General features: G+C 45.7%; 1 protein-coding gene across 2 annotated transcripts in view; it reads right to left on the minus strand.

The window, feature by feature from the left end:
* Window positions 1-7,468, minus strand: part of ZNF423 (zinc finger protein 423) — a 223,763-nt gene extending 216,295 nt beyond the window's left edge. Inside the window, exons 1-2 of one of the 2 annotated variants that reach the window (XM_083370194.1) lie at window positions 7,231-7,468; window positions 6,985-7,199 (exon numbers count right to left, since the gene is read on the minus strand). In XM_083370194.1, the coding sequence (XP_083226320.1) occupies window positions 6,985-7,024 (40 nt within the window). In that variant the 5' untranslated portion in view covers window positions 7,025-7,199; window positions 7,231-7,468. Of the gene's footprint in view, window positions 1-6,984 lie in introns of both variants that reach the window. The other variant, XM_083370195.1, reaches the window with a different exon arrangement.
* Window positions 7,469-24,135: the final 16,667 nt, after the last annotated feature.

Raw genomic sequence — 24,135 nt, forward strand, 5'->3', positions numbered from 1 at the left:
TCCATGGAGGACCTGTATACTGCATGAGCCAGAAAGAGGGCTGAGAAAATATCTACAGATCCCTCACATCGTGGACATAAACTATGATCAAAGATCAAAGGCCTGGAGACTAAAACGTATAAAGAACGGCTGCAGGACTTGGGTTAGTCTAAAGGAAAGAAGAAACAGGTGTGACATGATAGCAGTATTCCAGTATTTGAGGGGCTGCCACAAAGAAGAGGGGGTCAAGCTATTCTCCAAAGCACCTGAAGGTAGGAGAAAAAGCAATGGATGGAAACTAATCAAGGAGAGAAACAACCTGGAACTAAGGAGAAACTCCCTAACAGTGAGGACAATTAACCAGTGGAACAGCTTGCCTCAAGACGTTGTGGGTGCTCAATCACTGGAGGATTTTAAGAAGGGACTGGACAGTCACTTGTCTGAAATGGGGGGGATGGACTAGAAGACCTCCAAGGTCCCTTCCAAGCACTATTCTATTCTATTCCATTCCATTCCATTCCATATTCTATTCTATTCTATTCTATTCTATTCTATTCTATTCTATTCCATTCTATTCCATTCCATTCCATTCCATATTCTGTTCTGTTCTATTCTGTCCCGTTCCGTTCCATATTCTATTCTATTCTATTCTATTCTATTCTATTCTATTCTATTCTATTCTATTCTATTCTATTCTATTCTATTCTATTCTATTCTATTCTATTCCATTCCATATTCTATTCCATTCCATTCCATTCCATATTCCATTCCATTCCATTCCATATTCTATTCTATTCTATTCCATTCCATTCCATTCTACATTGTATAGTATGATCTATCATTTTGTTGTTTGTATGTACAGTACATTGAGAGTTTATGCACTGGAGACAAATTCCTTGTGTGTCCAACCACACTTGGCCAATAAAGAAGTCTATTCTATACTATCAATCCATCAAAACAGGACCCATGCTTTCATTATTTTTCTCCAGTCACATTTCAAGACCAAATTTAGCAAGTTGACAGTGGCCAAGAGAAGATCTTCTGATCATCCAGCAATTTACCTTCGCTGGAAGAAGGTCCGTTACCACTGTGAGTTACCAAATTACCATTACCAAATAATGGTCAAAACTCAATCCTGGGTGTTGAAAAAAAAAGGAACAAGAGAATGGAACACCAGCTGATCCAAGCTTGAAAGACAATCAAAAGAAAGAAATCACAATCACAATCAAAAGGAAGAAAAACAAGCATTTTATTTGGCTTTGCTGACCCATTAGTGATTGTAGGAGAAAAAATATGGACTTATAAAGGAGAATATTTGTAGCTCGGGCTTGACACGAAAGGGTCCTTGGTGCTCTCTGACCTTGGATATTTTATTACAGACATTTCATCACCCAAACTAGGTAACATCAGTGCTAGAAGGGAGAAGGGTTCAAGCACTGATGAGGTTACCTAGTTTGGGTCATGAAATGTCTGCAAGAAAACAACCAAGCTCAAAGAGAGCCGAGGAGTCCTCAAATATGGACTCATATTGAGGATGCATTTTTGAAAAGTCAAGGTCCCATCCCCTAAAGGTGGAATCCTTATTCTTAATAAAGCTGTCCAATTCCAATACTTTTACCACTGGCTTCAGGTGAAATTGCTACCCCTAAAAAGATCCAACTGAAATTATTGTTGTTCACTTCTTCCCTTACCTCCTCCTCCACTCTCAGGGACTGTTATATTCCTTCTGTTAATTCCTTTCATTACTTCTTCCTTAGCAAACTTAACTGGATTGCATAGGTCCATAATAAAACCATCCTGTTAAGCTGACACACAGTTAAGAAGTTAAAACATGCTGCGTAAGACATAACTTCATACCTCTGTTTCACGTGAAGGTCTCATTTTTATAATATCTGCCATGCACATTTTATAGCAAAAGTCCTGAACTTCCTAGGGCAGGGGTAGGCAACCTTGGCTCTTTTCTGACTCGTGGACTTCAACTCCCAGAATTCCTGAGCCAGCTGAGTTGAAGTCCATGAGTCAGAAAAGAGCCAAGGTTGCCTACCCCTGTCCTAGGGGAAAATGCAAGGAACTTTCTATTTTCCATATAACTTTTCAAAATCCAGATCCTCCTCCTTATTCCTAGAATTGCAACTCCTACAATTCTTAGCTTTATTCATTCAAATGAAGTTGTAAAAAATAAAATTTTCTTTAGTTTTTTCCGAAGAAAAACCATTCCCCTTTATTTCTAATAAATTGTTAGGTTTTGTTTCATTAACAAATAAAATGAGAAAAGGTTTAGAAATGGTTATTACGCTATCGTGGACAGCAAACCACTAAATGGATGGATGCAATTCATACAATCGTAGTATGAACCACCTGGAAAGTGGTGTTCATTTTGTACGTTATTTTCTTCTTTTGTGGGGGGGGAGGAGGAGCAATCCACGAACAAACTTTTTTGTTCAATTTGGAAAATGATTATGTAGTAGACAAAAAGAAGGGAAGAAAAAGGAAAGCTTTAAACAGGATATTTTGCCATTGTACTTCAGTTTCCACATATTACACACTTCCATCCTCCAAATATAGATATTTTTTCAACGTTTAATAATGTAGCAAAGCTATTCTGCAACAGTAAAAACAGAGGTTATACACACAGAACCATGTTTAATTATTGTAACGGTTATTATATTTGTTTGCCAACCAACTCTCAATGGCTCTGGGCAGCATGTAAACCATTTCTCCCACCTCCCAAAAAATTCCACTCAAAATATAATGCCCAAGGCACATCACAGAAGAGACAACATAGTCTACATTTAATTATTGAGGTCCAACAAGATTTACTGTCTAATATTTCTGTTTTCTGCCTCGTGCACTGCAAAATATAAATCTATTATCTCAGAGTTGCTGCATCCAACATAAAGACGTACAAAGTTCAGTGAGTCTTATTCCAACTCAATGTATGTAGTACCAAGTTGCAACTCTGTACGTACTTGTGTACTTATGCACTGATGATGCTACCTAGTTGGGTAATGGAATGTCTGCAAGAAAATCACCAAGCTCAGAGAGCAAGGAGAACCGTACAGTTCAACCCTGAGCTACAAGTATTCCCTTCTGCTGGTACTATAACTACTTAGAAGCTAAAGTGTACATGAGCTTTTTGAACCATTATTCTGAACTGAATAGAATCAACTCCCCAGTCCTAAGCTTCACTCGGTTGCAAACTTTAGCAACACCACTAATAAAGGTAACTGCAAACTTTAGCAATGCCACACTACAAAGGTAACAACACACCTGGTGGCCAAATCCCTTTACACCACTCAAGGAAGACAGGTTCCAAATCACCGATGGACATTCAGCTGTGTTGAATATGCAAAGTTGCTGAGCAATCTTTAACTTTTTTAATGTCTGGATTTGAACTCTGGAACTAAACTGGATCTGGACTCGGGTTGATTGGGATGGAGAACTACAGGCCAATGAGCAGTCATTATACCACAGTCCGCCATCTAGATCTGTTAACGTGAGTGTTCTTGGGATTGGATGCCAACACTCTTGAAATACCTTCAAATCATTAGCCACAGAGGGAGATGTCAGGTAGCCTGGCAAATAGCCAAACATAATTATTCTTTCTTCCTAAAGTTTCCTAAAGCTTCCTATGAGTGCAACTCAGTTGCTAGTTTAGTTATTCAATACCACGTCTATCTTTACAGGCCAACTCTTCGTCTGGTGCAATTACAAGACTTGTAATAAAAAGACCTCATGTTCCTTAGATGTCTTAAGTTTTCACAGTTTGGTCCAGTTATTTGATCCCCGAGGGCTACAATCCTATACATTTAGCAGACAGCTCTGCCTTCCCCCACCCCCCCCCCCAAAAAAAGAGGTAAGGGAATAAAATAAGGAAAATGAACAAATGTGGGTCACAGACATTCATTTTCAACTTGCCACTGTTCACAGAGCTATTCTATAACCAGCTTCCTTTTTTTCCCTTGTCCATCTCTCTTTTTTTAAATTCCACAAACTTTTCATGTCTTAGTTCAGGGGTTTAAAAAAAAAATTAAAAATGTAACACAGGACAGCAGATCCCCACAAGCTGAAATCACAAACCCCATCCTCTTTGAATGGGGGATGAAAAAAGTCCCAAGACACTCGCCATATAGTACACTTAAGGCCAAGAGCTGCAGCGTTGTGAAGGATGCCCAAACTAGCCACATTTGTTATGATTCTTCCTACTCCATTAAGTAGGGACAAATACACACACACAAACACACAGAGTTACTTTTGCCAAGGAGGCTCAAGTCCTTAAACTGGATGATGGGGAAAATGCAGACAAGAGCCTTCCTTATTTATGGAACAAGAAGGTAGATTTCCAGACAAGACTACACCATATACAGGCACCTACGTCCTAAATACAAACACAATACTTCCATTTTTAGAAGACTGTTCAGCTGAAAACCCACTTAATAATCTCTAAAGAAAGTTGGGAAGCAATTCTTTTTCATTGTCTACTAAGAAAGCATGAAAAAAGAGGGGAGGAAGAGGAGAAGGGAAGTTTCCAGAATGTGTGTGTGTGTGTGTGTGTGTGTGTGTGTGTGTGTGTGAGAGAGAGAGAGAGAGAGAGAGAGAGAGAGAGAGAGAGAGAGAGAGAATCACATTCTTATAAGGAAAAAAAATCAAATTAACCTGCTCACAAAGAGGAATTTTAAAGGGGAAAAGTTGGAGAATAAGCCATTATCTTATTCTCCCGGCTACATGGAAACCATTAGCTGCCAATAGCCTGTCCCCAGGCTGCCCTGGGGAGCAATGGGGTTCTCTTGGTCTGCAACTTACTATAATGCTGCTTTTGTTAAAAGAAGACGTGACTTTCCTTTAGGGGTTAAGAGGAGAGGGAACACAGAAACCTGGGGCCAATTCCACAGAGGAGAGATTTGGGAATTTAGCAGACGGCTTTGGTTTCCACATCTGGCAAACCTAGGATGGAGAACCACAAGGCGGCCGTTCAGCCTGCTGCAGAGATTTGTTGAGGAATCTCTCTCAGTCGAGGTGGGATGATGAGGTCCCGGGAAATCCCCATCAAAAATTCTTGAGTGTGGTCCAAACTAGAAGAAGGGGATTCTTGGAACCAATTCACAAGAAGCCAAGAAACTCTAGAGTACTCTAGAGTACACATCCAAGTTCAACCATGGAAGCATTGCCACTTTCTGTGGGGTCTCTGGTGCTCCTTGAACTTGGTGGCTTTCTTGCAGGCATCAAAGCAGGGATGATGTTACCTAGTTTGGTTAAAAAAACAACAACACAACATCTGCAAGGAAACCACCAAGCTCAGAGAGCAACAAGCACCCCACAGTTCAACGCTGAACTACAAATATTGATGCCATTTCCACTTTCCACCAGGAAACCGACTCTGGAGTGAGCAAATGTATGAAAAGTCCTGCTCACCCCCAAATTATAATACTGAGCAGTAGTATTATAGTATTATAGCTATAGTATTATAACTCCTGATGGGTTTTTCTCTGGAACGTATTGTGTTACAACTACTGGGTAGACCACATACTTGAGATTGGTGAAACTTCATCGCCATCTTAAAAATCTACCCCACTCCTCCTAGCCTTCCTCCAGTAAAGGTTGGCCCTATCTGTTTCTGAAATATTTTGGATGAAGACCTCTTCTACAACTAGACCTTAATGCTCGGTGTCTGCTATTCCATTCCACCAACAAAAGGTAGCTGGCTAGGAGGCACCCAAACAGGCCTCTGGAGAGAGACAAATGAAATTGGTCTGGAGTAAGATACGCTTACCCCTATCAGAAGCCATCTCCAGTTCTTTTTTTTTTTCTTTTCTTTTTTTAAATCCCTTGAAAGTTTGCAGCACTCTCAGGAATCAAGATGGTCTGTTCCTTGCAACCAGGTTTGCCCGTGAGTAAAGCCCCCAGTTTCACCATAAATCAGGAAAGGGAAGGAAAGGAAAGGAAAGGAAAGGAAAGGAAAGGAAAGGAAAGGGAAGGGAAGGGAAGGGAAGGGAAGGGAAGGGAAGGGAAGGGAAGGGAAGGGAAGGGAAGGGAAGGGAAGGAAAGGAAAGGAAAGGAAAGGAAAGGAAAGGAAAGGAAAGGAAAGGAAAGGAAAGGATAGGAAAGGATAGGAAAGGATAGGAAAGGATCTACTCCCTGTCAAACCCAAGTCTGAAATCTATAGGGCGGTAAATATTTGGGGCAGAGGATTGACAGACCTTTTTTCAACATCAATAGGCAAAGCTTTTCAATGGTGAGCAGTAAGGCGGGTCAAGAAGTCGCCTCCACAGAGGGACTTTGTTTAAAAAGCCCGCCTGCTTTATTTATTTATTTGGCAATTATTTACTCGCTGGGGAACCCTCCCCATCCTGCCTCCAACCCAGGAGATGCTGAACAGCGAGCCTCGAGGTCCCTTGGAAGTTTTCTTAGCCACCCCACCCCACCCACCCCCACACCCCGTTCCCAGCGCGCTCCCTCTGATTCACAGCTGGTGCAGGCAACCTGGCTCTCTCTCCAGATGTTCGGGCCATCTCCCACAATCCCTTGCTATCATCCACGCTGGCAGATGCTGCTAGGAGTCGCGGTCCAGAAACCACCCACCAGCGCTGGATGGCACCGGATTATGCCGAGCAGGGAACGGCTAAGCCTGGGACGCGCGTCGCCCCTGCCTTCCAGCCGCGCTGAGTCCGAAAGGAAAGCCACGGGTCACGCCCGGATGGGCGCAAGCAGGGCCAGCCCTACTCTCCTCGGCCGGCCACCCACCCTTTCGCTCCAAACGCGGCGCTCCCCTTTCCTGGAACTCCGGCGGCGGCCCCAGGAGCAGCAGACCCAGAAAGGAGGCGGGTGGAAGGGAAGAGAGAGGCTGGAGGAAGCGGTGCCAAGCTCGCCGTCCCCCCGTCGCGGTGACCCCAACCCCCGCTTGGTCACGAGGCAGGGGCGGGCGGACGGAGGGACGCTTACGAGGCCGCTGCCTGAAGCCGAGTCCCGGCTCGGAGCTGATTCAGTGGCGCGGAGCAACCGACTTACCCTTCACCGAGCGAGGCTTGGCTTGCTTCCTGCGGGACATTTCCACTCCGGCTCTTGCGCTTTACTCTCTTCTTTTTTCTCTCTCTCTCTCTCTTTCACTTCTTTTCTTCCTCCTCCTCTTCCTCCTCCTCGTCTTTCTTCTCTTTCTCTCCCCTCCTCTTTCGCTTCCTGCGCCTCTCCGGGTGTCTCTGCCTGCTTCCCCCCCCCCTCTTTTCCTTCTTTTCCCACTTGGAAACTTTTGTCTACCGGCGGCTCTCCAGCAGAGGCGAAGAAGCGGCGGCGGCGGCGGCCGGATCGATTCTTTTGATTTCTCACTTCTTTGCCTGTTGCAATGCGGCAACTTGCAACTCTCTTTTTTTTTGGTCCCCTCTCCTGGGCTTTTTTTTTTAATGTTTTTGTTTTAAACAAAACACCTAGTTGGGGCGCTCGGAGGTTTCGACCCGGCTCGGTTCAAAAGATTCTCCCTCTTGCTTCCGCGCTCCCCCCCCGCCCGCTATCAATTGCGATTTAATAATTAAGAGCACACAGACATTCCCGAGCGCGCCTTTTCAATTAAGCAAATCAGTCAAGGCGACCTCAAGTCCCCCCCCCTCTCCACTCCCCATCGCGGGCTTCTTCCTGGGCGCCCGAGCTTGGGTTTTTCCTCTCCTCCCCCCCCAACCCCTTCTTTTCTTTCTTGGAGGAAGATGTTTTCATTTAAAGCCCCCCTTTTTTAAAAAAAAATCCTTTGGGGAATGGGAACCCTTTAGATTTTCAGGGAAAAAAAATAACAAAAAAAGCAAAAAAAGAAAAACAAAGGCACCCCAACCTCTTTGCAAAAGGCAAAAGCTCCGGAGTAGGAGGGGGGGCACGGGAGGGGAGGGGAGAGGGGGGGGTTGTCGCTGCCTAATTCCCTAGTTGCATTTATTAAAAAACACGCACACACCCTCTCCTCTTTCCCTCCCCCCCCCCCGGGGACGTTCCTTCCTCCCGCGGGTTGCAAACCTGTCCCGGGTCTCCCCCAAGGAGGGATTGGGTGGGAGGGGGGGTAAGGGCGCAAGACACCGTATTTGGGGAAGGGGCTCCCTCCCTCCCTCCGTCCCTCCCTCCCTCCGTCTCTTCCTGTCCGTCTTCGAAAGCCCAAGAGCTCCAAAGGGCGCGGGGCAAGCCTCCCTGGATGGTTCTCTCCCCCCCACCGCCGCCTTTGATTTCGCTGGGGTTATTATTATTATTATTATTATTTTTTAGGGGGGGGAACGAGAGAGACAGAATTTCACAAGCTCAGCGCGGCTGGCCAGCGGCGTCCAGCTCTCCCTGCCTTGGGCCAGCGGACCGGACCGCCGCCGCCTCCTCCTCCTCCGCCGCCGCCGCCTCCCGACCCGACCCGCTTCGGGAAGCCCGCGAAGCGCTGCCTCCGCCGCCGCCGCTTCTCCGCCGCCGCCGCCGCTGCTGCTTCTGCCTGCCCGCCGGGCTCGCTAGCTGCCTCCATGGGTTAGTGGCGGCGAGCCGGGCCGAGGGTGCCCGCCTCCATAGCCGCCGTTGCCGCCGCCGCCGTGGCTCTGGCTCCGCTTCGGCTCTGGCCAGCCTCCTCCTCCTCCTCCTCCTCCTCCTGCTCGCCTCTTCTTTGTCCTGGTTCTCTTTCCTCCTCCCGGTCTGGCTGCTGGGGCTGCAGTGCAGACACACATAATAAAGCCAGGCTTGGCTGGAACTGTAGCTGAGTCCCAGCAGGAGGATGTGAGGAGTGGAGTCCCGGCGGGGGAGCGCTCTGATCCCGTAGGGAGCCCCGCGCAGCCTGGGCTGATCAGACGGAGAGAGAGCCAACAGCACCGAGCCATGGACAGCCTTGGAAATACAGCTCGGGTCGGACGCAAAACGCGGAGCCGCGGCCGAGGGCGGAGGAGGAGGAGGAGGAAGGGAGGGAGAGAGAGGAGGGAGGGAGGGAAGGGAAGGGAGGAAGGAGCGAGCGAGCGAGCGAGCTAAGCGAGAGCCGCCGGATTGGAGTCGGGAAAAGAGGCGAGGAAGGCAGGAAAGAAAGAGAGAGAGGGGAGGGGGAGAGGAGGAAGAGAAAAAAGGAGAAAAGGGGGGGGGAGAGATGAGGAAGAGAGGGAAAGAGGTGAGAGGAGGAAGAGAAAGAGAGGGAGAGGAGAAAGAGAAAGAAGGGAGAAAGAGGGAAAGAGGAAGAGAATGGAGGAGAGAGGGAAAGAGAGGAGGAAGAAGAAGAAGAAAGAGGGAAAGAGGTGAGAGGAAGAAGAGAAAGAGAGGGAAGGGGGAGGAGGAGAAAGAAGGGAGAAAGAGGGAAAGAGGAAGAGAAAGAAGGAGAGAGGGAAAGAGAGGAGGAAGAAGAAGAAAGAGGTGAGAGGAAGAAGAGAAAGAGAGGGAGGGGGGAGGAGGAAGAGAAAGAAGGGAGAAAGAGGGAAAGTGGAAGAGAAAGAAGGAGAGAGGGAAGGCGAGGAGGAGGAAGAAGAAGAAAGAGGTGAGAGGAAGAAGAGAAAGAGAGGGAAGGGGGAGGAGAGGGAGAAAGAGGGAAAGAGGAAGAGAAAGGAGGAGAGAGGGAAAGAGAGGAGGAAGAAGAAGAAAGAGGGAAAGAGGTGAGAGGAAGAAGAGAAAGAGAGGGAGGGGGAGGAGGAAGAGAAAGAAGGAGAGAGGGAGAGAAGAAAGAAGAAGAAGGGAGAAGGAGGGAAAGAGAAGGAGGGAGAGAAAGGAGAGGGAAAGAGGAGGAAGAAGAGAGGGAAAGTGAGGGAGAGAGAGGAAAAGAGAAAGAGAGAGAAAGAGAGAGAGAGAGAGAAGTAGGACGGGTTCCGTTCCCAGAAAATCGACCCTTCCCCCCCCCCAACCTTGTGAGTCTCTGATCCAGTTTATTCTGCAGAGTTCACACAACCCTGGGAACCTGGGTCAGATGCAGCCCAGCAACGTTGGATCGCCCGGATTCGGGTTCAGGATTGGAAGGGGTGTATGTGAAGGGGCATTAACCAACCCGGTGGGGTCCAGTTTAACTTGCATTCTCCCTCTGATCAGCCAGGAGTGTCCTAAACCCTGAAAATGGGTGGATTCCAGAGCCAGGAACTGTGTTGTGTGAAACAAAGTGCCTCAAAGAGAATTTCCCTCCCTTGGAATCCCCCCACCCTTCGGAGGCCCAAAAGGGAAGGAGAGGATTTCCCCCCTCCCAATAAAATAACTTATGTTTTTCCTGCCTCAGATGAGATTTTTCCTACCTTGGATGCAAAGCACTTGGGCCCTTTTCAAGACTGGCGACCGCAAAACAGGAGGCCTGTCCAGGCCTTAATTTCTGCGCCTTTTCCCAAGACCCCAGGCATTTGTTCCTTTCCTTAAGTTTAAATTCTTGGTTTTTTGTTTTTAAGAAAAAAACCAAGGCATTTAACTTGTTTGGTTCTTTCAAGAATATTTTAGGGGCTGCCAGACTCTGGGCAGTTGACACAAAGCAATTAAGATAGGAAAAATAGTCAACCCTCAACAACAACAACAACAATAACAATAGGCAACCTGGCTCATATTCAGGTCCTCTCCCAGTGGGGGCCTATGCACCCAATAAATAAATAACATACATGCATACATACATACATGCATACATTCCAGTTCCAATGTTTTTTTGAGGCCTTTCGCTGCTCCTGGCCCAGCGTCTTTAACTACTACACCAATCTGCCACCCCACTTTCTTTACTTTTTCTTCCGTTCACTGGTGCTCCGATTTTCAGAGACCGCCTGGAGAAATCCCCGCAATTTCCTTTTTTTTTTCTTCAGAAGTGGTTTGCCATTGCCTCCTTCCTCGGGCTGAGAGAAACCGACTGGCCCAAGGTCACCTTGCTGTCTTTCAACCCTAAGGCAGAACTAGAACTTTCTAGTTCTCCTGGTTTCTCCCGGTTGCTAGCCTGGAGCCTTCCCCGCTAGACCAAATTGACTCTCATTCGGCTTTTCTATTGATGCCCCTTAAAATTTGGGGATGCCAATTCGCTGGAAAATCGGGTTTTTGGTTTGTGTTTGTTTTTCCTTGCTGTGGAATCAAATCCTCGGAACGAGTCTCCGGAAATTAGACATTAATTCCTTGGTATCCCTTCCAGCAAAGTCCATCGCCACTTTTTGGCTCCCCTTTCTCCTTTTTTGGGGGGGGGAGGCGGGGGTAAACCTGTCAAGGAAGCCTCGCATCCTTTCCATGCTACTGCAAGCAGTTTACACTTTTGGTGAAAATGTTATTCTTTTCGTGATCAATACATTCCATCTTCAAAACAGCAAGAGAAGAAATTCATTCCCTAGATTACTAGTTATCCAGGGCAACCGGAAACCATTACAAATCGTGGCACGAAAGGAAGAACCAATACAGGCTTTATTCCACCGAGATAAATTACATAATCGTCTGCTGGTGGGAACAAGAAAACAGGTAAATACTCCTTGCTCCATTATCAGAGACAATCAGAAGCACCTTGTTATATCTTTCAATTAGAGGCACGGGAAGAAAAAAAACAATAATGTTTCAATTATCTGCCCTGGAATAGGAGCTCTGATGATACTTATCCACGCTCCAGTGTCAAATTAATAGAAAAAGTTATCCATTGCTATTATTATTTATCGCGTGGCACATTCGCATCTCATTTCAATTAAAAAATAACCGAGATAAAAATAATATGAAATATAAGATCTGAAATATTATAAACATGTCTCCAGATTACAGGTATCTTTTTTTTTCTCTTCACTTCATTTGTGACAGCCAGGAATTCGGCAGAGTCTCCGTTATAAGCTCTTATTTCGGCACTCCGACTCTTTATCTTGGATAGTTTGTTTTTCAGCCCCACAGTTACAATTTGGTGATGGAATTTTGCCCCACTTATAGGAGGGTGTGTGTACATCTACCAGGACCAGTGTAAATTAGATTCAGAATTGTCCGTATCAGACAGAGCTGGACAAATCCAGGTGATTTTTCCAAACTTTAAGGCAACTTCAACATTGTGTGCGGGGGGGGGGGCAATTTTCTATTCAATGTTGTTTCCACATATTGAATAGATAAGTGTGTGTTACACAATACACAGATAAGATACACAATATAAAGATAATATTGCGTGTTATCTTCATTTATTTATATATCATGGTGAAAAACCACCCACCTCTCTCATAGTGAGACTCTACAGGTGTAGAGAGATATAAAAAGCTGGATATCAATATTGTCTATGGAGATTCTCAGACATCTACGTAGGTCATGGTTGTCCCAAAGGGGCTTTTTCAAGAGGCAGATGGACCTTCTTGTTTTTCTTTGAAGACGTTTCCCTTCTCATCCAAAAGAAGCTTCTTCAGCTCTGAGCTAGAAGAAGCTTCTTGGATGAGAAGCAAAACGTCTTCAGAGAAACAAGAAAGTCCATCTGCCTCTTGAAAAAACACCTTTGGGACATATAGATATAATAAAAATAATTAAAAGTTGGAATAATATATAAAGGGAACACTCAAACAACACAATGTACTGTATTATCCCGAGTGCCGCATAACAGAGTGAGCGCCTGTTACTCATCCCAGCTTCTGCCAACCTAGCAGCTCGAAAGCACGTAAAAATGCAAGTAGAAAAATAATGACCACTCCGGTGGGAAGGTAACAGCGTTCCGTGCATCTTTGGCATCTAGTCATGCCGGCCACATGACCACGGAGACGTCCTCGGACAAGCGCTGGCTCTTCGGCTTTGAAATGGAGATGAGCACTGGCCCCTAGAGTTGGAAATGACTAGCACGCATGTGTGGGGGAACCTTTACCTTTATAAACACACACACACACTCCTTCTTTCTAAAAGGAAGAAGGGATCATTCCTTCTCAGGCATTAGTATCTAAAACAGGTTTGAAATTATCCAGGGGAAATGGTTGGAGAGCTGAATATTTCAATTAAGGCTTTGCTATGTATATCTATGAGTTAAGCATCTTCCAGTTGAAAAGTCAGTTTATGTGGTCCAGTTGAGCAATTGGGTTTTGGATTCTCTGGATTTTGAGACCTCCCAGGGTTAGATCACTTAATGTATGAGCGTTTTACAGTGCTTGGAAGGAAGCAGAACAACAAAAGCTAGGTGTGATCAGAAGCTGTGCATTTTTCAACAAGCTCTACTTCTTCTTTTTTAAACAGTGCAACTCCTCTTTTCTACCTTTCTTCCATTTCTCCTCTGCTCCTCGATAGACGTATTTTCTGGACAGCTTTCACAGTCGGAACAAAACTGTCATTAAATTCAGCAGATGGACAGAAAGCAACATTTTATTTTAAAAAAAAACAACAAAACATGGAATTCACTTGGTCCAGAAGAAGGAATCTGGCACCAAATGGGACTCTCCAGGGAGAGGATTTGAAAAGGAGAGTGCACCAATTCTGTGCCCTGGTTGTTGTTTTTTGTTTCGATTTAATAGGGACACCGAGCTTCTTTCTGAGAATAGAGACTTCAAGCAAACTCACAGGGACAAAAACTGAACGTAGCCTTTGCAGGAAAACGATAGAGTTTAAATCTGATTCCTTGAAATTTGATGTAGGGGGTAAAAAAAAAACACTCATGCGGTAAAGAACTACCACAATCCTTTCCCATCAGTTGTTTTTTTTTTTTTAACCACAATCTGACATCCAAGGAAAGTACGGTAGTTCTGGACTGCAGCTCTCTAGATAACCCTTAGGAGGCAGCACAGAGTCCCTCAAAGGGCTAGCTCTTTGTTGCCTTCTGGTGGGAATCTGGAATTTGCAGACCTGATATGATGTGTCAAGGACAAAAGTGATTGGTTGGATTCAAGATACAAGGATTTGCAAGCTCTGGTTAATATAGCCTTACGATAAAGTAGAATTAGATTGTCTGATTGTGTTTCCTGTCTGATCTACCTGGTAAGGCTGGCATCCGTCAACCATAATTTATTCATCATGTTTACGCAACAAGTTAAGCTAAAGCCTAATCCACATTTTGATTTAGGGTAGTGTTTCTCTAGGATAGTGCTTCTCGGAAAGAGGTTGATGTTGTTGTTGTTAGCTGCGAAGTCGTGTCCCACCCATCGCGACCCTATGGACAACGTTCCTCCAGGCCTTCCTGTCCTCTACCATCTGCTGGAGTCCATTTAAGCTCATGCCTACCGCTTCAGTGACTCCATCCAGCCACCTCATTCTCTGTCGTCCCCTTCTTCTCTTGCCCTCAATCTTTCCCAGCATTAAGCTCTTCTCCAGTGAGTCCTTCCTTCTCATTTGGTGGCCAAAGTATTTGAGCTTCAGCTTCAGGATCTGACCTTCTAAAAAGCAGTCAGGGTTGATCTCCTCTAGGACTGACCGGTTTGATCGCCTTGCAGTCCAAGGGACTCGCAGGAGTCTTCTCCAGCACCATAGTTCAAAGGCCTCCATTCTTTGGCGCTCAGCCTTTCTTATGGTCCAACTTTCACTGCCATACATTGCAACTGGGAAGACCGTAGCCTTGACTATACGCACTTTTGTTGACAGAAAGGGGCTGATACATTGCACTAAATCAGTGTTGCTCACCCTTGGTGACTTTAAGACCTGTGGGCTTCAACTCCCAGAAGTCCACAGGTCTTAAAGTCACCAAGGGTGAGGAACACTGACTTAGTGCAGTTATATCAACCCCTTTCCGAGAAGCTTTACTTGGTTTTGACTCAAGGTATTGTTTGAACCCAACAGATCCTGGATTGCTCGGCAACAAATGATGGCTTAGCTTAACCTAGCCCCTTTCTCCATCTCTGCTTAGCTATTGCTAGTCCCCAGGAACACTGGATTTGGAACTAGAATACAAGAGGATGCAGAATAACAGAATTTGGAAGAGACCTTGAAAGTCTTCTAGTCCAAACCCCTCAAGCAAGAAATCCCATACCATTTCAGACAAACGGTTGTCCGATATTTTCTTCCTACGATTCTTCTTTCCCTCCAGGACTGGCTGTAAAGGGGCAGAATGTCTCATATCTACAAAGCCGAATGGTGCCTTCTCTGGCTTCTTCTTCAAATTGGGAGAATCCAGCCATAGCCTTCAGGAATCGAAAGGAGGCTCGGTGGACAGAATAAGGGGAGAAGAGAAACAGACAATTCACAGAACAATTCAGGTCCCAGCAGCACACTGGGAACAGCCCAGATGGCTAACTCCAATTAATCGAGACTATTTTTAAAATGTGATCAAGCCATTAATCAGCTAATTGTACCAATTAATCACTCTACACGTTCTGTCCTGAAGAGAGACTGTTAAACAGAACGCAGGGCAGCTACCAAAAGATACTTTTGCCATTATCGATAGCTTTCCTTCCTTCCTTCCTTCCTTCTTCTCTTTTCTTTCCTTCATCCCCCACTTTCTTTGTTTAATTTCTTTGATTTATATCTCACCCGTTCCTCCGAGAGAGCACAGAGGCCTCCGTGGGGATTTCTGTGCATTTTATCCCGCACAGCAGCAGCTCTGGAAAATATTCGAGCTGGGAAAGAAAGACCTGAAGTCACCCAGGGAAGCCAGTGGTTGAACGGAGGGGGGGGGGAGAAGGGGAGAGAAGGGGGGAAGGGATGAGTAGCTGGATCTTCTCGTTCCTAGTTCAGTGCTTTCATTGCTACACCAGCATGTTTTCTGGAAATCTCTACAAAATCAGATGGGAAGCAATGGAGGCACAGCCGCCCAGGGTGAGGCAGTAAACATAGTTGCGACATTGCTTAAATCTGCCCCAAAAGAGTTCGGTTTAATTCTATGATTAGTTTTAGTGGGTTAATTTGCTCAGCAGCAAAAAACGTGCACGAGGAATTCCACTTCAGTCCCCTTGCCATCGTGTTTCCAAGCAATGGATGGAAACTACTCAAGAAGAGGACCAACTTAGAACTAAGGAGAAATTTCTTGACAATGAGAGCAATTAATCAATATATTGCCCCCAGACGTTGTGGGCACTCTATCACTGGAGGCTTTCAAGAACAGACTGGACAGCCCCTTGTCTGGAATCATATAGGGTTTCCTGACTAAGCAGGAGGGGGTTGGTCTAGAAGACCTCCAGGGTCCCTTCCCACTCTGTTATTCGGTGAAGTTTCTCTTTTCTGCAAAGAGGATTCCTAGGTCACGTGAATCAGATCGTTGAAGAAGATCCCAATCAATCCATCACATACTCGTTTAAAGGAAGAATCTTTTTTACCAGGCATCCCGATTCTCCGATGATGCTCCAGACAGAACACAAAGATGCTTTTCAGCCCTCCTTTGAAACAACCTTCCTTGCTTAGCACGAGGTGGGTGTCTAGAAAAGAGAATGTCCAGTTCCTAAACCAAATTTCTTCTTTTTCTCTGTATCTACAGTAATGCCTCGTCTCCAAGAGCATAATGGAACCCGTTCTCAGCTTCCAGAAAGTTTTATTCTCAGACAGAACAGCATCTGTTTATCTCCCTGGTTTTCAAGTGGCTTACCCTTTATTTAACACCCACACACTTTATTTTTTTTTACCTATTTAGGGAAATCGCTCACATGAGGACCAAGCCGACACAAAGGCAGGAGACCTTTCAGAGCTGACCGAATCAGCTGCGATGCTGTTTGTTTCTATGGCATCCGTGCTTTGTGCCTCTGGACATTTCGCGTCGACAGATCATCGGCATCCTCCCCGTTTCAAATCAAAACCTAGGTGGGTGAAAGTCAGGGCTGGGAGCAAGGAAATCAAAAGACCCTACGAAAATGCAAAGCTCTCCAAAGGAGAGATCCATGCAAGATCTGGCTTCTTTCTGGCTTCCACGGGAGACAAATGCATCCTTTTGCAGTGGGGGATGTTGGCTGGCCGCCTCCTGCATCTTTAATGTCTCTGAAGAAATGAGACGCAATGATTTCGGCCTGGTTTTCCATCAGAGGTCAGCATGTAGCACGCAGCCCTTCTTCCTATTTTATTCCTGCAACGATTTTTCCTCCTGCACTTCCCTACGAGTTGCTTTCCAGTTGCTGGGAAAATGCTCGCTACGGGGAAGCAGTCCCCGGGGTCACGTGACTGTCTTTTGTGACCTTCTGACAAGCCACGCTGGTGGGGAAAGCCAGACTCGCTTAGCAACGGTGCTCCTAACTTAACAAACGCAGCGATTCACTTAGCAACTGTGGCAAGAAAGGTCGTAAATGGGGGCAGAGTTGACTTAACAAATGTCTCGCTTAATAAATGGGGCTCAGTTGCGGTCGTAAGCCGAGGACTTCCGTGGTAACGTAGACCTGAGGCTTCTTGGTAAGCCGTTGCATGAAAGAACCAGCCCCGTTACCCAACGTGGGGGAAAACAAAAACAAAGCACCACTAATGCTTTCTTGAAACCGTGTTTTTTTTCCTATTTGAGAACTTTAACCTTAATTGCTTTAACCACAGGCAGTCGGCCACAAGCGAGGTCAGAATTTCAGTCGTTAAGCGAGGCAGTCATTACGTGAGTCACACCCCATTTTAGAACCTTTTTTTGCCATGGTGGCAAAGCAGATCGCTGCCATTAAGTGAATCATGGGGTCGTTTAAGCGAATCTGGCTCCTCCCACTGACTTTGCTCATTGGAAGCCCAGCTGACTTCCGGGATGGATGCCACAACCTCGGATCACGTGATAGTGAGGACGCTGTGACAGTTGTGGGCCCAAGGAAGAGTGGCGAGCCACTTGAGTGCTGTTGTAACTTTGGCCATGGAACGAATAGTTGTAAATCAACGGCTGCTTGTGTTTTTACAGTCCCTTTCATTGAGGTTATTGTAGCTGCTGAGGTAAAAAAAAATGAAAGAAACACGCCATGGAGATAGATTCAGAGAATCACAGAATCGGAAGAGACTGGAAGATGTAATGGATGAAGGTTTGAGGTTTCTCCCAAGATGGTCGGACGAAGCTTCTGGGATTCCCCATCAGCATAAAAATCCTAAGAGCAAAAATCCGAACCTATCTGGAAAGCAAGTTTGGGGAAATTAGCACTTCAGTGAGAGAATCTTCACTGGGCTGAAATGAGAGCCTCGCTAGCACATACCCCGTGCTAAGTCATGTCCAGGATGGCTTGATTCTGGCTTACTGTATTGCATGAATCCAACCCCATAAACCAGGTGTGTGTATGTGTGTGTGTGTGTGTGTGTCTCCAATCTTGGCAACCTTCCCCAGTCAGCAGCTGGGTGAGGAATTCTGGGAGTTGAAATCCACAAGTCTTAAAACACGCCAAGCTTGGAGAGTCCTGCCTTAAACTGTAAACTAGAGTTAATGTGTTGGGTGAAGCCAACCCATTGCGGCTTATTGCATAAACTGTGATTACAGAACTTATGGCTTAGCGCTGGGGTGGGGGTGGGGGGGGCAGGTAGCGTGGAACATAAAAGGAAAAAGAACGGCAAGCCGGAGAGACGACTGAGGGCTGCGGAAAGGGAAGCCGAAACATGAATCGAAAAGTGTTCTGCAAAATTAACAATTTCCACTCACTCTTCTTTGTGCAGCCTTCTTTCCCTTCGTAATTAAGCAATAAGACAAGGCCTGCTGTGAGCTGCCACCGATTAATACACCCCTTAGGAATGCAACGAGGCACAAGGCAATTGTAAAACAGGTATTTTGAAAGTTGGTTAATTTTTTTCCTCCGTTTTTGCAAGATTAAGATATTCGTGGTGATGTGCCCCCCCCTCCCCACACACACACACCAAAGTTCTAACTGGCAATAACTTCAGTGGAGCAAGTAAAACTGGAGGAGAAGTGCCTTCCTTTGAAGGCAAGGTGTATGGATGGTCCTGTTCCTTAATACCCTCCGTTCCAACAGAAATGCAATGGATAAGATGGGTTTGGGCAAGCTAGACGGAGGCTAAGCTAAACTGTGATTGGCTCGTTTGTGGTCAGTGTGTTTCACAAACCCAGTCACTGCGACCGGTTTATTATTTTCTGTAGGAATCCCAAACATTGACTTTGTTTGTACTTGTACAGCATGTTATCCAGAGGTGCAGAGCAAGAGATCGGCCCTAATAACCTTGTTGAAGGAAAAGTCTTCATCGGGGTCCAGTCCAAGCCGGGAATAAACAACATGGCTTGTAGTTTATTGAAGAGGAGAGCCAGACAGAAAGATGGCTTTGGAAGAAAAGAGAGCAAGCACATGTAGTAGGGAATGGGGTTTTTATACCCTCTTGGGCTTTTGTTTGGAGCTGTTTCCAAACAACAAGGTTTATTTGTGTCCTCAGGGTCAGCTGCGTAGTGCAAATGGGTCTGGAGGCTTCTTGGATCTGCTGAAAGGACTCTGTTGTAGACAGGAGATAGATGATGTCATATCCCTCCAACACAGACAAACCTCCAAGTGGCTTCAACGACTCTGTAAAAGAAGGCAAATGACCAGCTGACTGCAAGGAGTTTAAATCCTTCCATTTCCCACCATCCAGTCAGAGCTGAAGAAGCTTCTGGGATGAGAAGCGAAACGTCTTCAAAGGAAAAACAAGAAAGTCCGGTTGTCTCCTGAAAAAGCACCTTTGGGACAATCTATCCAGATGTTGTCAGCCCAGATCTGGTAGCCTTGTTCATAGAGCCATGAGAAGCAGCACCATTCACACCGAGCTTTATTCCTTCCTGGCCCTCACCCGCTCCCTACCTCATGATCCCACACAAAGACATTTTCTTCTGTCGACTCCAAATAGAACAACTTTGGAGAGACCCCAAGACTGGTTAATATATATACCAAAAAAAACCTAGGGAAGATAGGATGTGCAAATGCCTCACAGCTTGGTTTATCTTTGGAGTCCTTTACAAGGCTGTTCTGGAGAACACCACCACATATATTATTTATTATAAAGTCTTTGCAAGCCTCAGTCAAAACTGTGAGCCTCTGGCTTTCATGGGAGAAAGAGAGAGAGAGAGAAAGAGAGCACAAGTAGCCGAAATTAAATAAATAAAAATGCTGCAAGTGCTTGATTTCCGCATCGATAGGAGAGACAGAAAGAGAGTAGGGAAACAACTTTTAACCACGTGTGCCTTTCTCCTTACCAGCCTGGCACTTTGGAACCGCAGGGATCCTGGAGAGGTGAAAAGAGCAAGAGGAAAGCAGACAGAATCAGGAGTGGATGGGGGAAAGAGATCAAACAGCTGGGGCTTCTGCTGAGTGGGAAGCAGCAGCAGAGGCTGAAACGGGAGAAAAGGCTGAAGGAGATGGAGCAAAAGAGAAGAGCCGGAATATCCAAGGTGAACAGAAAGGAGGAAGAAGCCAAAAGACGAAGGAGGGGGGAGATCAGAAGGCAGGTCCCCCATTGTGGCCCTATCTAGACCGGGATGCCTTATGTACGGTCACTCACGCGCTCGTGACCTCTCGTCTGGACTACTGCAACGCTCTCTACATGGGGCTGCCCTTGAGGACCACTCGGAGGCTCCAACTGGTACAGAATGCAGCCGCGAGAGTTGTGTTGGGAGTCTCCCGATACTCCCATGTTACACCTCTGCTCTGTGAGCTGCATTGGCTCCCAGTTGTCTTCCGGGTGAGATTCAAGGTTCTGGTAATGGTTTTCAAGGCCCTACATGGCATGGGTCCGGAGTACCTTAGGGATCACCTGCTGCCGGCATCAACTTCCCTCCGCCCTGTGCTCTCCTACAGAGAGGGCCTCCTCAGGGTGCCACCGGTCAGAGAATGTCGATTGATGGCCCCCAGGGGGAGGGCCTTCTCTGTGGGTGCCCCGGAGCTATGGAATCGGTTGCCGGTTGAGCTCTGGATGGCGCCCGACCTTCGCTCCTTCCGTCGTGATCTGAAGACACTCTTATTTGAACAAGCCGGCCTGGCCTGATGGGGGATGGGTTGGGATTTTATTGTCGTTTTTAATATATCTATTTATTGTTTTAGCTTGGGCATTGTGTTTAATTCTCTTTTAACTTTTGTATTTTTGTATTTTTTTATATATCTGCCCTGTTCACCGCCCTGAGTCCTTCGGGAGAAGGGCGGTATATAAATAAAATTATTATTGTTGTTATTATTATTATTATTATTATTATTATTATTATTATTATTATTATTATTATTGACTTTGCTCATCAGAAATGATCAGGTGACCCCGGGACACTGCAGCATGTTGTAAATACGAGTTGGTTGCCAGGGGTCTGAATTGGGATCATGACTTGATCGCCCCCCCTCCCCCCCATGGGGATGCTGCCCAAGTGTTAAGTGTGAAACACAGTCAAAAGTCGCTTTTTTCAGTGCTGTTCAAGAGTTTCAAGAGGGACCCCTCCCCCAAGCAAACGGTTGTAAGGCGAGGATTACCTGTGTAACGATTCAACTCTATTTGGGCCACCCCTGGCGCTTCTTTTGTGCTGCCTCGACAGAACGAAATGCCCCTTTTGTCTCCAAACGTGACACCACCCAATTCTCAAACGTCAACTCCAAGCCGCCACGGCCTCTTCCGTTATTCCGTGTGGCTGAAGGGTATGTTCCACCTTCTGGATGATGGATTTGTTCCTCGGCATATTTGTCACCAACGGGAACATTCCCAGCTCTGGATTGCAGACCTAGCAACTGGAGGCTCCTCCAAGTTCTTGGGGAATGGAAGAAGATGACCGGATATGATGAATGACCAATCTTCCAGGAAATATGTTCCACAAAATGTGTTCACTCCAAACAAGCATGCCTGAAATGCACATTTTTTTGACATGCTAGAGAATGGAAGTAGAAGCTCCTGATACCACCCAATGGCTGGCATCATAAATCACCCCAAGCTGGTGTTTGCTTTAATCACAGTTTGTCGAACAAGCCAGAGTGGCTCAGTTCACAGTTCAAACAGCCATAAATTGTGATTTATAAACGATGAAGGCCAAGCTTATATGTCACTTGTGTGTGACCTGGAGTTAATGAAGCATAATTTTTTTTTCTCAAGCCAAAAGATGCATTTGGCTTTTGAGTGGCAAGTGAAAGATTGAAAAAAACAAAAAAACCCAGATAAACCAGCATGTTGTATTCAGTAAATGCGATCTGTAGAGCACTGATGATGTTACCTAGTTGGGTAATGAAATGTCTGCAGGAAAACCACCATGATCAGAAAGCACCAAGGACCCCTCATTTCAACCCTGAGCTACAAATATCAGTTAAAGTAATTCCTTCTCATTTATTAAAATTCCCCTTTTTCATAAGTCAAAAATTAGAGAAGTCCACAGTGCATGAATGTAACTAACATTTCTTCTTTGTCTACGCAGAACAAGCATTAGCTCTCTATCTCAAGCAATTCCTAGCAACCTAATGCTACATTTACCCAAGATACTTAATCTGCTTGCTAACTGAATATGCTGGGTTCACTCAACAAGTGAAAGCACTCAAGTTCATTAGCTAAATTAAAGGTAAAAAGTTTTCCTGTCCGGTCATATCCGACTCTAGAGGGTGGTGCTCATCTCTATTTCTTAGCTGAAGAGTCCAACATTGCCCAAAGACATTTTCCAAGGTCACGTGGCCAGCATGACTATACACCGAGGCCCACAGAACTCTCTTACTTTCCCACTGAAGTGGTAGCTATTCATCTACTCGCATTTGCCTGCTTTCAAACTGCTAGGTGGGCAGGAGCTGGAGCAAGGAACAGGAGCTCACCCCGTTGCGCAATGCTCGGGTCTTGAACCTGGACTGTCAGCTTTCCTGCTGACAAGCTCAACATCTTTAACAGCTGAGCCGTTGCGCTCCCTATTAAGCAAAAACAATCGGTCAACACTAAATAAGGTTTGCTTGCGGTGATAATTTCTCCGTTCTGCCCGGTGTATTTCGAAGGAACCTCTGATTGTAGTCAACCTTGCACCTTCCTGTGCCTTTTTGGAAAGAACCATTTTATTCCTAGCCTGGAATTGATAAGGAGAAAGGGGGCCAGAGATCCCCCCCCGTTTGCTACATCCCTTTTGTAGGAGAGACTGCCTGTTGGACAGGTGAGACTTATTACTCGGAGTAAGAAAAGCTTCACCTGTGGAAATGGTCTCCTTTGGAAGCATCTGTTCCCCCCCCGCTCCCCCAAGGCAGCTTTTCGGAGTCCTTTATCCCCAGGCTGGCAGAGAGATGTCTTCAAATCTCTGCAGTCGACATTATTGCTTTAGGATAGCCATTAAAATTCCATTTGGAGACACCCAAGGTGAGCAGTCTCTCTGGCTTCAACTCTTTTTCAAGGTCCTCTGGCTGGAGAGCAAACTTTCTTTGAATAAGAATGCTCAACCCCCTGGATAAAACATGAGAGTTGGACTAAGCAGGCAAAAGCCCTGAGCCAGGGGGTTGGACGATGTTGGCTGGAAGAAGAAAAAAGAGGAGAAATACAGGATCCGCGATCCACATTCGTTCCTTGCTGAAGCCGCCCCCCCCCCCAAGCAAAAACAGAAGAAGAGTAACTTTCTACAGACTGAGCTGGCCGCATTAGCTACACAGAAAAAACAACAACACATAGAAGGGATTGGGGGGGTGGGGGGAAGAGGAAGCCATTCCCCCCAAAAAACCACTACAGCTTTCAATACGGTATCCTGAACAATGCAGCACGCAAGGGAGATCACGGTTTTCCTCCTTTAAACTCTCATTTTCATCCAAGACGATCAAAACCGCAAACAGGCCCAGCCTGAAATTACCATCTCCCAAAAGATTATCTGCTGGTATTCTAGCCATCATTCAGACTACTGGTTTTTTTTGGGGGGGGGGAGGGAGAGGGAGGGGTTTAAGGGAGAAGAAGACGCGGGTGTCAGTTGGCATCAACTGTTCAGAATGGTGTGAAATAAGATGATGCGCTAAGCCGCTAAGCCCCAAGCAAGTGACAAATTTATCAGCATCCCACCTATTTGAAACCGGCTTCGCGAACTTCCTCCTTTGTTATTCCTGCCTTTTCAGTCACCAGTTCAGGGGAAAATACCAACGCACAAATATTTGTGCGTTGTTCCAACTACAGGTCGTCTTATGACTTACGAGCCCCAACTTGTTAAGTGAGACATTTGTTAAGTGAGTTTTTCCTCGCTTTATGACCTTTCCTCACTGCAGTTGTTAAATAATAAAAATAATAATAATTAATAATAATAATTAATAATAATAATAATAATAATAATAATAATAATAATAATAATAATAATAATAATAATAATAAGAAGAAGAAGAAGAAGAAGAAGAAGAAGAAGAAGAAGAAGAAGAAGAAGAAGAAGAAGAAGAAGAAGAAGAAGAAGAAGAAGAAGAAGTTGGAAGGGACCTTGGAGGTCATCTAGTCCAACCCCCTGCTCAGGCAGGAAACCCTATACCATTTCAGGCAAATGGCTGTCCAGTCTCTTCTTGAAAACCT

This window comes from Vipera ursinii (assembly GCF_947247035.1).
Source record: "Vipera ursinii genome assembly, chromosome: 10".
Lineage (NCBI taxonomy): Eukaryota > Metazoa > Chordata > Lepidosauria > Squamata > Viperidae > Vipera > Vipera ursinii.